The 15,147-nt window shown below is 39.3% G+C and overlaps 1 protein-coding gene and 1 pseudogene across 1 annotated transcript; both read right to left on the reverse strand.

Moving 5' to 3' along the window:
• Positions 1 to 233: 233 nt before the first annotated feature.
• Positions 234 to 817, reverse strand: LOC138847774 (protein LSM12 pseudogene; annotated as a pseudogene).
• A 6,175-nt stretch (positions 818 to 6,992) lies between these two features.
• LOC100347629 (vomeronasal type-2 receptor 116-like) lies at positions 6,993 to 10,953 on the reverse strand. The gene is made up of 2 exons (XM_070067614.2): positions 10,845 to 10,953; positions 6,993 to 7,906 (listed from the first exon to the last, which is right to left on the reverse strand). The coding sequence occupies exons 1-2, from the start codon at positions 10,918 to 10,920 to the stop codon at positions 6,993 to 6,995; spliced, it is 990 nt and encodes a 329-aa protein (XP_069923715.2). The 5' UTR covers positions 10,921 to 10,953.
• Positions 10,954 to 15,147: the final 4,194 nt, after the last annotated feature.

Here is a 15,147-nt window from a genome sequence, read left to right on the forward strand (position 1 = left end):
CGTTCAGAGAGCCCCAGCATGCTGGATCAATAAATCCTTAACCCTTTGCTGATTGCATGAGAGAGTCTCTTGGAGTCATTCTTGGGGGTGGCAGACATTTTTTTAAACTCTAACAGACCCTCTGTTAACAAGAGCCAACAGGAAATACAGGATCCCTTCCCTCCCGGCCTGCCTCCGCCGAAGCCACCGCCCTGTGGGGCAGGATGCTGGAAGAGTCCTGGTTGTGTGTGGACTCAGGACAGGGCAGCCTCCTTCTGTGGTTGCTGGGCTTGTGAACACTGCAGGATCTTTTGGCTTTCCACGTCTCTAAAATGCTTTTCAACTATTTTGCGTACATGGCTCAGTGCACTCCCCTCTTTACCTTTACAGTTTTCCACTTGATATGGGGCTGTAATAACAACTTCTTCCATAACTACAATTTTTTTGCTTGCCACTTACAGTCTTTATTGGTCTTGTGGATGGTCTGGAAGAGCTGCTGGCCCTCTAGGCAGACACCAGCACTGATTGCATAGGCCTGGCTCAGCTTCTTGTCCTTCTCCATCCACGCTTTGCTGGCAAGCTTACTGATATTGAGTGAAGCTAAGGGAGGAGGGGTTTCTGTGTGGTTGTTCATAATTTCCACTTCTGAAACATACTGTAAGTTTATGAGCAAGATGTCTGTGTGGTTGGGCTTTCCGCTGGAAGAGGGACATTTTAAAGCCAGCATTTTGGACTGGTAGTCGAAGGCTACCACCTCGACCTGCAACCGCTGCTCCTGGCACGTCTGGCACAACACCTGGCTCCCATCGCTGAAGTACTCGCCCCAAGGAGCTGCCATCTTGGGAGAGCAGCCGCAGCCAGCCTGAAGTAAGCATTCTAAACATTAAGGAAATGTATTTCCCCTGTTGAATCATAGAAACTTTGGATTTGTTTAAAATCTATTAAGAAAACCTGCTTATCTAAATAATTTTTAAATGTCAATTTATAGAAAGAGGGACTGCAATACTCAGGTAAGTTTAATTGGAGAGAAAGAATACCCTTGGACCTGGGATGCAGTCAGGTCCTCACACATCCTGGGGAAGAAACTCAGAATCATGCACAAGGATGATTCAAATCCTGGCATCAGGAGAGATAATTCACAGATGTCCATCTCCACGCATCCTTTATAATCTATTTCCCAGTCACAGGCACAGAGCATCAGGGCAGGGTGCTTTCCTGATTTCCTGGGATGGAGAGGGATAAAGCAATAAAATGACCAGAGGTCTGACCTTTCCTGACAACAGAGACACAAAGGCGAGTTCTTGGCAAAGTGACTGACTTAGAAATGTCTCAATTTGGCTACTAGCTGTGTCTTTGAATCACTTGACTGTCACACACATTAAATAGGCTGAGGACACAGCTATCCTGGGACTTGGTTGTGCCCTACACAGAGACCAGTTCTCCCTGCAGAGGGCTGACCCTGCAGACAGTATCTACCCCATGTTCTCCCTATTTCAGCTGACACTCTGGTCTCTGACTCAATGCTGGAGATATCTTGACATTTCATCATCTCTGATTTTTCTCTACCTACAGCTTTACCACTTGCACACTTCAGTGGATCTGAAGGTCAGCAGCTGCCAAAATTCTCTGAAAATAAATGTCTACAAAGATGGTCTGTAGAAAGAGGCACAACTCGATGCTTATATTCAAGCCAGGAAATACAGTGTCAGCATTTTGGCAAATTGAAGATCGTGTGTATGTGTTAGGTATCATTGTGACTGCATGTGAGTGTATTTTTGTGCCTGTGTGTTCTGTCCCTATTGGTAATTCTGAAAAATGTATTGGAGGAAGGCATACCAATGAAATCAGAGGTCCTCACCCTTGTTGTGCTTCCATAGAATTTCCCATTTGCTCTCCAGCCTTTTAGAAGCAGAGGGCAGGTATCAAGATTTTTGTGTCCACCCCATGAGCACATCCCTTTGATCCAACTCTTGGGGTCTTGGCATTGGTGAGACTGTTGGGACCCAGAACCACTACTGCCACTGTCCAGATCTGCCAGGAGAGGTGCCTATCTATTCTGATATATGCACTACCTCATTAAATGTTGTTGCCTTTCTCATCATTGTTCCATCTAATGCCTGACAATCTAGAACCTCTATTTCACTTTGTTACACTTTGGAATGAGCTTCTTTCACTGCCCAATATTTCCCTGTTTACCAAGGTTGTAGCTTGTATCATTGTGTTGATGTTTTTCTCATAATACTTAGGCCTACTTTTTGTATTAGTATATTTCTGTTTGCTCTTAATAAGACAGGAATTTAATGAGTGTATATTCTTCAGTCTTCAGGTTTTCTACTAACTTTATGCATGGTATAGAATAGCTGACAACTTCCCATTTGGGGAAAGCAGATTAAGTTATTCAATATTCAGCTGATAGCAAGAGCTAAAAGTAACCCTGGGGTGAACAAATGTATCCTCCATAATAAAAAAAAGTGTATCACTAAGGTAAAATGATTAAAGAAAAATTTAATTCATCACTCCTATCATTAAAATAAATATAATGACACATTGGAAGACTCCGTTGCATAATTATTTTGACAGGCAGAGTTAGACAGTGAGAGAGAGAGAGACAGAGAGAAAGGTCTTCCTTTTTCCATTGGTTCACCCCCCAAGCGGCCGCAATGGTCAGCACGTTGTGGCCAGTATGCTGCACCAATCCGAAGCCAGGAGCCAGGTGCTTCACCCTGGTCTCCCACGTGGTTGCAGAGCCCAAGGACATGGTCCATCCCCCACTGCACTCCTGGGCCACAGCAGAGAGCTGGACTGGAAGAAGAGCAACCGGGACAGAATCCGGCGCCCTGACCGGGACTAGAACCTGGGATGCTGGCACTGCAGGCAGAGGATTAGCCTAGTGAGCCGTGGCACCAGCCCATAGCATAATTTTGGTACCACATTTATTTAGTGTCCAACAAGTAATTGCTCCTTGTGAACAGAACACCAATTTTGGTTCAGGTGTGTATGGGAAAGCAATATTTGTTTAGAACACAGAAAAAAATTTTTAATAGATATGTAATGATACTATGTGCAACATAATATGACAAAATAGGAAAGTATCTTTATGCTAAAAAGGAAACACTGTCATCTTGATACTGTAAAAATTTTCATATGATGGAGCAAAAGTGCTATGGCACTTTATTATTTAATTCAACACTGAAAACTAAGAATCAATGTACTCCAACTGAAAAATGATTGGATAAATGTATTTCTCCCTGCATAGTGAACAAGTAACAGTTTACTTGACATTCAAATTATGGATGAAATGTGGGAAATTAGAAAAGTCCAGATTTCCAAGGAAAGGGGAACAAAGAAATTCATAGAGAGAAAACAGAACATCTGTTCTCTTCTTCACAATAACATAAACACATTTTAAATTGCAAAAATTCATATTTTTGCCTAAGAAATATGGCAATCTATAGTGAAGGTTCCATTGTAAAATGTGAAAAGACATAGATAAATTCAGTACCCAGGAAATCAATAAATGAAGATGAAGTGAACATTGTGAATTATCTGACTGCTTGAAGCCCTGAATTGGATGCATTTATTTCACTGAAAATCTAAATTTGGGGCTGGCACTGTGGCATAGCGGGTAAAGCCAATGCCTGCAGTGCTCGCATCCCAAAAGATTGCTGGTTCAAGTCCCAGTTGCTCCACTTCTGATCCAGCTCTCTGCTATGGCCTGGCAAAGCAGTGGAAGAAGGTCCAAGTCCTTGGGCCCCTGCACCTGCATGGGAGATCTGGAAGAAGCTCCTGACTACTGGCTTCTGATAGGTGTAGCTCTGGCTGTTGTGGCTAATAGAGGAGTGGACCAGTGGATTGAAGACCTCTCTCTCTCTCTCTCTCTCTCCCTTTCTGTCCTTCATTCTCTGTGTAACTCTTTCAAATTAATAAATAGATCTTAAAAAAAAAGAAAATCTAACTTAAGAATCCTAATTTGACAAGAGTTGATATATTCGAGTATAAAATCTTCAAAGAGCCTACAAAAAAGAACATAATTAGCTAGTTTTAGAAAATATTTCCTTTTTAAAAAATTAATATAAAATAAATAAATGAATTATGAAATGGATATTTAAGAAATATTAATTAAAAAGCAAGCCATTAAGAAATGTCATGAAGAAGTCATATGATAGAAAATACTACCATACTGACTATACTTTTATAAGTTATATTAGTCTAAAATTTTAACACTCAACATATTTATATCTAAGTATTTCATATATTTGGATAATAGAAAGTTTTGTTTCTTCAGTATCTTCATTACTTTCTAAAACTTTTCACTTATAAGTCAATTATTTTGGGATGTGTGTTTTTAATTGCTTTCAGCTTTAGATACTTGTCTAAAACATGAATAAATAAAAACTAAAAGTTTTTACTGAAATAAACATATATATTCACTGCATTTTTCTCAGAACCATTGGAAATATCCTGTGCACTCAGAAGAGCTGAAGGTGCGTACCAAATATATATTTTTACAAGAATGCTCAGAACAATCTGTTCATAACATGAAAGTTTGCAGACAACCCAAATCACCATCTTTGAATGATTGAATACGTTGAATGTGGAAAAGCCATAAGATTGAATCTTATACAGCTATAAAAATAATGAAGGGTACCTGCTATAATTGGGTGAATCAAAAATGTAATGCCATGGGAAAGAAGCTAGATCTAAGAGGTCTCATATTATCTCACTCCATTGCCAGCAACTGTTCAGAGTAGGTAAACACATAGCAACTAAAGGAGATGAATGGTTGCATAAACAACATTCATGGAAACTTGCAAGTGGCTGCTTAATGCAGAAAGGCTTTGATTACAGGGTGATGCAAAAGGCTCAATCTACAGACATGATTATTGCTCAAACTTTTGAACATACTTTATAGAAAATCAATGTAGAATTTGAATGTGAAAGTACTGTAATACCATATCCTTGTCAAATACTACAGTGGTTCTTACTGGGTATGTGAATTTCACCTCAATAATAGCATCATTGTCTCCTGGAATAAGAACTCTAAGCAAAGGCCAAAATGATAGCAGTCCAATGGTAGATGAGACAGTTATAGAATCACTCCTATGTAATCATGAAAAACACCTCCAGATGTGGTAAAAATAAAAATGCCATTTCCAAATAGCTAGAAAATACTTAGTAACTAAGATGTTTGTGAACAATACAGTGTTCAAAGAGAAGAATGCTCATGGACTAGTTGACTCTTGTATTTGGAAACAAATTCCACTTTATAACCACAAAATGACAAATTCTCCATGACATTTAGAGAAACAACATAAAGCAGTTATAACTGAGACATGTTTTCAAGTATGAACATAAAAAAACTTAATACTTTATCCCTTTTAGTGTTTTTTGTTCAACTTAATGCTATAAGTTGAACTCTTTAATTAACACAAAATTATTCTTAGGTGTTTAAATTTAACTGAAAAGTGATCCCTGTTAAATATAAGAGTGGGAATAAGAAAGGCAGGAGATGTACAACTGGGACATGCTCAAGCTGACTTGCCCCAAATGGTAGAGTTAGAAACGTGCCAGGGAATTCCAATTCAATCTCATCAAGGTGGCAAGTACCAATGCCATCTCACTAGTCCAAGTGGTCAGTTTCCGTTCACAATGGATCAAATTGAAAGGATTAAGAGTCAAAGGGATCACATAAACAAGACTAGTGTCTGCTAATACTAACTAATATCATCAAAAAGGGAGAGAACGATCCAACATGGGAACCAGGATACACAGCAGACTCATAGAATGGCAGATGTCCTAAACAGCACTCTGGCCTCAGAATCAGCCCTTAAGACATTTGGTTCTGGCTGAAGAGACCATGAGAGTATTTTAGGAATGAAAGCCAAGACACTCTTGCAAAAAAAAGACCTAAATGAAAGATCTCTGTGAATGAGATCCCAGTGGAAAGAATGGGCCATCAAAGAAGGAGGTACCTTTCTCTGAATGGAGGAGAGAACTTCCGCTTTGACTATGATCTTGTCTAAATAAGATTGAATTGGTGAACTCAAAAGGCTTCCATATCCTTGGCAGCTCATGACAAGTGCCTAGGGTGAATACTGACGCCATAAATAAGAGTGTGAATTGTTAAGACAACAATAAGTCACTGTGCACTTACTCCTCATGTAGAATCTCTGTCCTTAATGTGTTGTACACTGTGAATTAATGTTATAACTAGTACTCAAACTGTACTTTATACTTTGTGTTTCTGTGTGGGTGCAAACTGTTGCAATCTTTACTTATTATATACTAAATTGATCTTCTGTATATAAAGATAACTGAAAATGCATCTTGATGTGAATGGAATGGGAGAGGTGCTGGGAATTGGAGGGTTGTGGATGTGAGGGAAGTTATGGGGGGAAAAGCCACTGTAATCCAAAAGCTGTACTTTGGAAATTTCTATTAATTAAAGAAAAGTTAAAACAACAAATAAGAACATATATGGTATCTACGTAATAAACAAAGATGAAATTAATTACTCTGCATATTTTCAGGGATAGCCCTATCATATGAAATGTAATTGCTATTTATACGTTGATGCTCAGCTTTGTTTAGGTTTTAAACAGTGATTCATTTTAGTTATATGAAAATATTTCTAGCCTGCTTTGCATTTTTGAGAGGGAGAGAGAGAAGCAGAGAGAAAGAGAGAGATGTTTGAGAGTCCAACCTTTCACTACTTCACGTCTCATTTCCCATAGTGGTTTATCTTGGATTGAGTCCAGAAGCCAGGAGCCAGGAAAAAAATTGACAGGGACACAAAGTGTTTAATATCCTAGCAATCTGATATCAGGGGTCAGAACCAAATCACAAACCTAGCTACTGTCATGTGGGACAAGATTAATTAATTGCTAGGCCAAATACCTAAACAAAAATGTTTTTTTTTAGTTTTGCTTATTTTACAATGTTGGAAATCTACTACCAATTTGGTTTTTGTTTACAAAATTTGAAAATGTAGAGAAACCATTGAGAAAAATATTTTAGGGTCTCCTACAAGTGCATTGGTTCCTTAAAGCTTTCAAAGAATTTTTATCAGGTTTTATGAGAATAACGTAGCACTTGGGGGCAAAGATGCAGCCCAGGAGCCCGGCACTGGAGGCCAAAATGGAGAAGACTTCCACGGCCACCATGACCTTCCCCTTGGTGCTGTGGTAGACAGGCAGGAAGGTCACCCAGACACTGCAGAACACCAGCATGCTGAAGGTCAGAAACTTGGCTTCATTGAATGTGTCAGGCAGATTCCTGGCTAGGAAAGCCACAATGAAGCTGGCCAGGGCCAAGGAACCCAGGTAGCCCAGGACACAGTAGAAGGCAGTGACTGAGCCCTTATTGCACACCAGGATGATGTAGTCGTGCTCAGAATGTTTATCTACCTCAATAAAGGGAGGAGAGGTTCCCAACCAGATGCCACAGAGAACCAGTTGGATCATGGAGCAGATGGGAATGATGAAGTTAGAAGTGCCTGATACCAATAACCGCCTTATCGTTCTTCCAGGTTTCAGAGCTTTGAAGGCCAGAATCACAGTGATGGTCTTGGCCAGCACAGCGGAAACAGCCACTGTGAACACAAGACCAAATGTTATTTGCTGGAGGAGGCAAGTGGCTGTGTTGGGACGGCCAAGGAAGAGTAAGGAGCAGAGGAAGCACAGGAGGAGGGCGATGAGCAGGATGTAGCTGAGGGTCCTGTTATTGGCCTTGACGATGGGAGTGTCTCGGTGCTTCACAAAGACCCAGAGGACGGCAGCTGTTAGGACAGAGAAACACAGAGCCATGCAGGCCAGGGCCATCCCCAGGAATTCTTCAAAGGCTAAGAAGGTCACCAGCTTGGGGAGGCAGCAGTTTCTCTCCATGTTTGGGTACTCGTGATCTGCACATGGGATGCACTGCTCTGCATCTGTGGGGAAAAGGAAGACTCTGTGTTTCCATTTAACAATTTGCTCCTTTTTCCCTGTTAAGGAAAAAGCTCACCTTTGCAATTTCATGGTGAATTCAGCCTGGGGTGATGTATACCAAGAAACACTAAAGTATTTCTGTGCACCTAACCAAGGCAGAATGCTCATCTGCAGGTGGAGGAAACTCATTCAAACTAGCTCCTTAGCACATGGGGCTCTGTGTTCTCATCCTATCTGTCAGAGATTTTTTCAGTGTTTAATTTCTAAACAATGAGGAATTTTCTATATTTCATATGGGCTTGGATTCTTCCCAGCCCTCCTCTCTACAGTCCTCAGTGTCATTTCTGGAGAAATCCTTTGTTCACATGGGTTAGAATATTTATCTGGGATCATCAGGTTTAAGGATTTTCTTCCTTATCCTCAAATGGAAATGACCTATATAAATGATCTTTCATTCCTGGGACCTCCATTCCTAATTTCCTACATGGATTCATCTTGTCCATGTTTCCATATAAATGTTGTGATACTGAGGTTGAATAGATGGGAACTGTAGCTGATTGTCATTCTGTGGTTCTATGGAAATAAGTGGTATTTTCATCATGTTACTCAAAGACAACTAGGCATTCTTCTTAACTTCAAATTATGGCTTGTTCACCATTATAGCTCATGTGAACAGCATGTTAGACACCACATTGTCTCACTTGAAATAATGCACTTCTACTGCTACAGCATGAAAGAAGTCATTAAGAACAGGCCAGTTGGAAAATATTTCTTTCTTTCAATCAAATTTCAATTGTACAAACCAAAATAGGGTTGGTGTTGTCGCATGGTAGGTAAAGCCACCAACTGCAATGCCAGATCACTTATGGACATTGTTTTGTGTTTAAGTTGATGAATTTCCAATCCAGCTCCCTGCTAATCACCTAGAACAAGCAGCAGAAAATTCCACAAGCACTTGTGACACCAACACCCATGTGGGAGACCCAAAAGGAAGCTCCTGGCTCCCAGTACCTGCTGGCCCATCCCAGGCCATTGTTCCATCTGAGGAGTGAACAATTAGATTCTCTCTCTCTCTCTCTCTCTCTCTCTCTCATTCACTGATTCTCTGATTTTCAAATAAAATAACCTTTTTTAAAAAGAAAGAAAATGGTGGACTGGCACTGTGGCTCACTAGGCTAACCCTCCACCTAACGGCGCTGGCACACCGGGTTCTAGTCCCGGTCAGGGCGTCGGATTCTGTCCCGGTTGCCCCTCTTCCAGGCCAGCTCTCTGCTATGGCCCGGGAGTGCAGTGGAGGATGGCCCAGGTCCTTGGGCCCTGCACCCCATGGGAGACCAGGAGAAGTACCTGGCTCCTGCCATCGGATCAGCGCGGTGCATAGGCCGCTGCATGCCAGCCTCAGCGGCCATTGGAGGGTGAACCAACGGCAAAGGAAGACCTTTCTCTCTGTCTCTCTCTCACTGTCCACTCTGCCTGTAAAAAAAAGAAAGAAAGAAAGAAAGAAAGAAAGAAAGAAAGAAAGAAAGAAAGAAAGAAAGAAAGAAAATGGTGTTAGTTGAGCTATACTTGCAGTAAGAGTCCTACTCTGTTTTTATCCTTGGTACTCATGCAAGAGTACAAGCTTCAGGGAGTGGAGTTGTGATGTAGTGGTTAAAGCCACTGCCTGCAATGATGGCATCTGAACAGGTGCCTGCTCATGTCTTGACTGCTGCACTTCCAAACGATCTCCATGCCAATGTGCCTAGGAAACCAGCAGAGGAAGGCCCAAATGCTTGGGCCTCTGCAAGACCTGGAAGAAGCTCCTGGTTTCTGACTTTGGCCTGGCCCAGTCTAGGCCATTGGAGCTATCTGGAGAGTGAATCTACCTGATGGAAGATCCTCACTGTATCCTCTCTCCCTCTCTATTATGCTCTCCCCCTCTCTTCAACTCTGACTTTCAAACAAATAAATAAATTATTTTGTAAAAAAAATAGAATATAAATATTTGCAAAAATTTAGAGGAATTTTCTCCTCCAATTCTTTTCAATGTGTTCCCTTTACTTTTCATAGAATCTGTAGGTACATCTGGCACCTATCTTGGAGATACACCAGGAATATATAGGCAAGTGTATATTGTACAATGGGTCAGTGCATGATATTTTAGTTTTCTTTCTTTCACTAAATTACTGCATGTTGAATATTTTCACTGAAACTTGAAGTCATTTTTCTCTTTTCTTCATACTGGAAACTCTGTATAGAATGTTTGAAGATACTGAAATCAAAATATCTCTAGAGCTAAGATGATGTGAATTGAAACATTATTTTGGAAGAATTCAAATTATTATAAACATATTTATTATACATTGAACAGTGGAACTATTTACTAATGAGTCTTAGTACACTTTTACATTTCTCAAACATTTGGCTTTGATATATAATTTGATATTTGTGTCTATATTTCAGCTTATTTTTTCTCTTCTTCTTGTATATCCATAAAGGACAAGTGGTGTCATTCATTCTGTGTACTGAACAGCATGCACCATGTCAAAGATGTAGCACAGAAAGTAATACAATATTCCCATCACAATTCATGTGGATTAGCTCCCTGTTTTTCAGTTGTCTATGAAAAAGTTTTGAATTCAAGACTTCTAGATAACCATACAGAGCCTTAACAAATACAAATATTATATTTCTTCTTTAGATTTCAGATTGAGAGAGTCTCATTCAGTGCTGGATCGAAAAGAAGGATACCAGATCAAATCAGTGTCACAGTTGAGCTTGAGATGATTAGCACCTCCAGAAAACAGCTTACACATAATGAGATGGCAATAGTGAGCATACAACAAGGGTATGGAAATAGTGAGTGAAAACTATTATCTCATCGCAAATATTCTTGGTTTCCTTTTTATCAAGAAATAGTTAAGATGGTAGAGTTCTCAAGGTAAGTTATATGTATTCTACCTGTATGATTGGAAATGTCTCTCTCTGGACAAACAACGCAAGTATAGCAGCAGACATGTTTTCCTTCCTGTGGCATTTTCCTGAATCCTGGACCACACCTTTGGCTACACAAAGACTGAGGAGTCTGATGGGGAAAGAGAAGTGATGGTCATTGCTTTGCATGACATTAGGCACTGTGATAGGATGTCTCTAATTGCCTTTTCACCCCAAGGTCATCACTATGTCTTCCTCAGGCTGTATCTTATTGATTTTATTTAGACATCCAATTGGAGTTTCTAAGATGCTCATTCCAGGTTTGTCAACTGCCTACCAAATATTATGAGGCCACCTGATGGGTTTAATTTTGCTCATCACTGGATCTATGCTTCTGGGCATTTGTCTCTTTATTGAATTGCTTCCTCTGAAATATTTTCAGTTTAACTTTTTATGTGGTAATTCTTCTAGAATGTGTATGTCTGATACTATTTTACACGCCTCTTTCTTTGATTGAGTAGAAGATTTTACATGCCAGAAAAATATTCAAAAAGCCTGATGACTAGATACACTTCTGATAGTAACTACTAAGAAAAAGACAAGCCTGCAAAGAAAAGGTGAACAAATGTAATAATCCATTGATTGTGCATCTATCTACTTCTGGACTTCTATACCCAGGGAGGGCATCAATTCCTGATACTGCCAATGCATTTGTTATATAACACACAATAGTTATAAATATTACCCGCAAAACTGTCTGGGGTATTTCAACAGCACAATGATGATAAAATTTTTGATCACAGCTGTGAGGTAGTATTCAGAAAAAAAAAAAAAACTGAACTGATTAGCACCCACAATGACAAAGGAAAATCAGAAATTTTTCTACAAATGGTCAATTCATAATTTACTGTGTTCGTACTGCATCAAAACATAATAATGACTCACTAAATGATGAAAATATCACTATCTTTATAAATATACATGTAATACATGCAGTTTTTCACATTATATAAATAAAAAGTTGAAATAAAATTTTAGAATTTGTAGTGACATACATTTAGTAATTTTATGTCTAAGTATTGATCTCTATCTCTATTTCTTAACATTCTTTCTAGTCACTCAACCTAGGAATGCATTAACATGCCCAGAGAAAAACAACAATATCTAATCCAAACATGCACTTCTAATACACACTGGTTCATATATGTGTAAGGAACACCATATCTTTTGAAGCCAATATGTGAATTGAGAATTGAATGCTTATGTAAATTCTCACACATAATATCCTCCCACACTTTCATCAAGCCCTCTGTATGTATCCAATATTCCCATGGATCCACACCTCCTTGAATGCAACTGGCCATTCTATCATCTCTTCATTGAGGACCAAGGATTCTCCACGTGCACACTCAGGGGAAAACTCCCCGATTTTAATCAGCAAACGAAATCCAGCAGGAAAATTCACAATGTTGTGGATATCATAGTGTGGCATATGGTGTCTCGTTTCATGGAAGGAAACATCCTCCCCAGCACTGTTGGTAAATTGGATTTTCCTCAGAAGTGGATGAAGCTGGAGGGGAGGCACAATTGGAAAGAGAGAGAACATTCAGATTAGAGGTGGAGGTGCACACGACTTAGAAATCCTTCTTTTGCCTCCTGTGTATCCTCAGGGTTTCTATTGGGCGGAGGCTGTTTTTTCTGACTGATCAAAATATCATGGGTTTGGGGCTGGCGCCATGGCTCACTTGGTTAATCATCCTCCTGCAGTGTCAGCATCCAATATAGGCACTGGGTTCTAGTGCCAGTTGCTCCTCTTCCAGTCCAGCTCTCTTCTGTGGCCCGGGAAAGCAGTGGAGGAGGCCCAAGTGCTTGGGCTTCTGCATCCTCATGGGAGACCGGGAAGAATCACCTGGCTCTTGGCTTTGGATCTATGCAGTGCCGGCCATAGCGGCCATTTGGAGAGTGAACCAATGGAAGGAAGAGCTTTCTCTCTGTCTGTCTCCTCACTGTCTATAACTCTACCTGTGAAATACATTAAAAAAATCATGGGTTCAAGTGTGGGGAATTCTGCCTCCCCCCTATTAAAGTGATGGGGAGCATCTGATTCTAAACAGAGAAATCACAGGATGAGTCCCACAGGGTTGCTGACCATGAAAGATTGGTTATTGGTTTAGGAAAGCTCATCTTACTTCTTCCACATGAGAATAGCATGACTTTTTTATAGCATGACTTTATATGCAAAATATCTTGATTATTGTGAGTGCACTTGTGTGCACTTTTAAAATTTTGACCCTGTCTCCCCACCAAAAAGTGAAATTCTCTCTTTAGCAAAAAATAGATTCACATGGATACCATTATGCATAGTGAAATATACCAATTCCTTAAATAGAATATATAAGTGTGTTTTGGTGATGGGTACTATATAATATAGAATAGAAGAAAAAAAACACAATATATAAAAATGAAACTGACATCTCAGGCTTTGATTTGTGTTTATCACCCTTGTGTAAATTCCTTGGAGCAGTTATCTTTCTACTTTTCATTTGAGGAACATTATGATTAGTGAGGCATTAACTCTGTGATTTAAAGTAAATTGAAATTACGTTGTTGCAAAAATTAAAAGGAAAAAAGGAATGGAAGAAGGGGGGACTGAGAAGGGAAAGGAAGAAAGGATGGTTATCTTCTTAAAATTGTATCAATGAAATACATGAAATCTGTTCTTTTATATCAGTAAATTTTGTTTTAATTTAACAACATTTGGGCTGATCTTGTGGTGCAGCAGGTCAAGCCACTTTCCACAATTCCCAGCACCCCTGTGAGTGCCGATGGAAACCCCAACTGCTCTACTCCTGATTCAGCTTTCTGCTAATGTGCCTGGGAAAGCAGCACTTGAGGTTCCAAGTGCTTGGGCCCCTGCACTCATGTAGGAGAGCAACTGATGCTCCTGCATCCTGGCTTGACCTGGCCTAATCCTGGTACATGCAGCCATTGTGGAGTGAATTAGCAGATGCTAGATCTGTCTCCTCTTTTCTCTGCCTCTCTCTTTCTCATAGTAATTCTGATTTTGAAATAATTTTTTAAAAGTTTAAGAAAACTGAAAATAATATCAGTTGAATTAAATTCAATGAATTAGAAATCCAAGCATAATTTTTCTAAATAAACATTTTACCAAATCTGCTTGTACATCTCTGGCTGCCGCTGGTAGTTCTTAACTTACAAAAATGCGTATGCTGTGTATGTGTAGTTTATTTATATAACATTTTTTACCTCAGTAGAGTTTATTGTTCCATGGCTTTTATTTCTCTCTTTGCACTTTGACTATTTTTTGTTGAGAATACAGCTACCTTTTGAGATTACAGGGAATATTTATATTATAACCAAATAGATTTTTAGCTGCTGTGGGATACATGATAGTCCATATTTCCTAGCTTTGCAATCCTTCCAAACAAAAGAGTAGTTTTAATCATTTCCTTCTTCCAAGTCTTTGTAATGAGCTTTATTAAGGTATTTTATAGCATTTCATCCTACAGTGAATAACGTTATTCTTCTATAATCTGTCATTATTGAGTATGAATTGAAAATTTTACATGGAGCTAAATTGATTCCCAAGAAAAAGACAGTTCTTCAACAAGTGGTGTTGGGAAATTTGGATTTCCACATCTAGAGATATGAAATCAGACTGCTACCTTACACCCTATACAAATATCAATTTAAAATTTATCAAGGATTTAAGCTTTAAACCAAAACCATCAAATTACAAGAGGAAAACATAGGGGAAACACTGCAAGATATTTACCTAGGCAACAATTTCTTGGATAAAATCCAAGAAATAAAGGCAATAAAGGCAACAATATACATTAAGCTAAGTAACTTCTGCTCAGCAAAAGACACACTCATCCAAGTGAAGACACTACTTACAGAATGGGGGAAAATATTTGCAAAACATGGATCCAAGAAAGTATTAATGTCCAGATTGTATAAGGAGTTCAAAAAACTTAACAACGACATAACAAACAATCTAGTTAAGAAGTGAACTAAAGATATGAACAGGCATTTTTCAAGGGATGAAATAAAAATGGTCAAGAGAAACATGAAAAGATGCTCAGGACCAGTAACCATCAGGGAAGTGCCAATAAAAACTAAAGTGAGATTTCACTTGCCCCACTTTGAATGAATATTATCCAAAATTTGAAAAATAAATTCTGCTGAGGGTCTGGAAAAAATACCCCAGTACATTTTATGGGAATGATTGTAAGCTGGTACAACCATAATGGAAGACAGGAGAGGAATTTTTCAGAAAACCAATACTAGTTCTACCACATGGCCCAGT

This window comes from Oryctolagus cuniculus, chromosome 16 (assembly GCF_051225735.1).
Source record: "Oryctolagus cuniculus isolate XC-2025 breed Fujian yellow rabbit chromosome 16, ASM5122573v1, whole genome shotgun sequence".
In the NCBI taxonomy this organism is placed as follows: Eukaryota; Metazoa; Chordata; class Mammalia; order Lagomorpha; family Leporidae; genus Oryctolagus; species Oryctolagus cuniculus.

Excerpts from the sequence above, each read along its gene's own strand:
- LOC100347629 (XM_070067614.2), bottom strand. The coding sequence starts at position 10,920 with ATGCCACAGGAAGGAAAACATGTCTGCTGCTATACTTGCGTTGTTTGT. Across the intron at positions 7,907-10,844 it reads AGACATTTCCAATCATACAG|ATGCAGAGCAGTGCATCCCA; the intron begins GTAGAATACATA and ends TTTTCCCCACAG.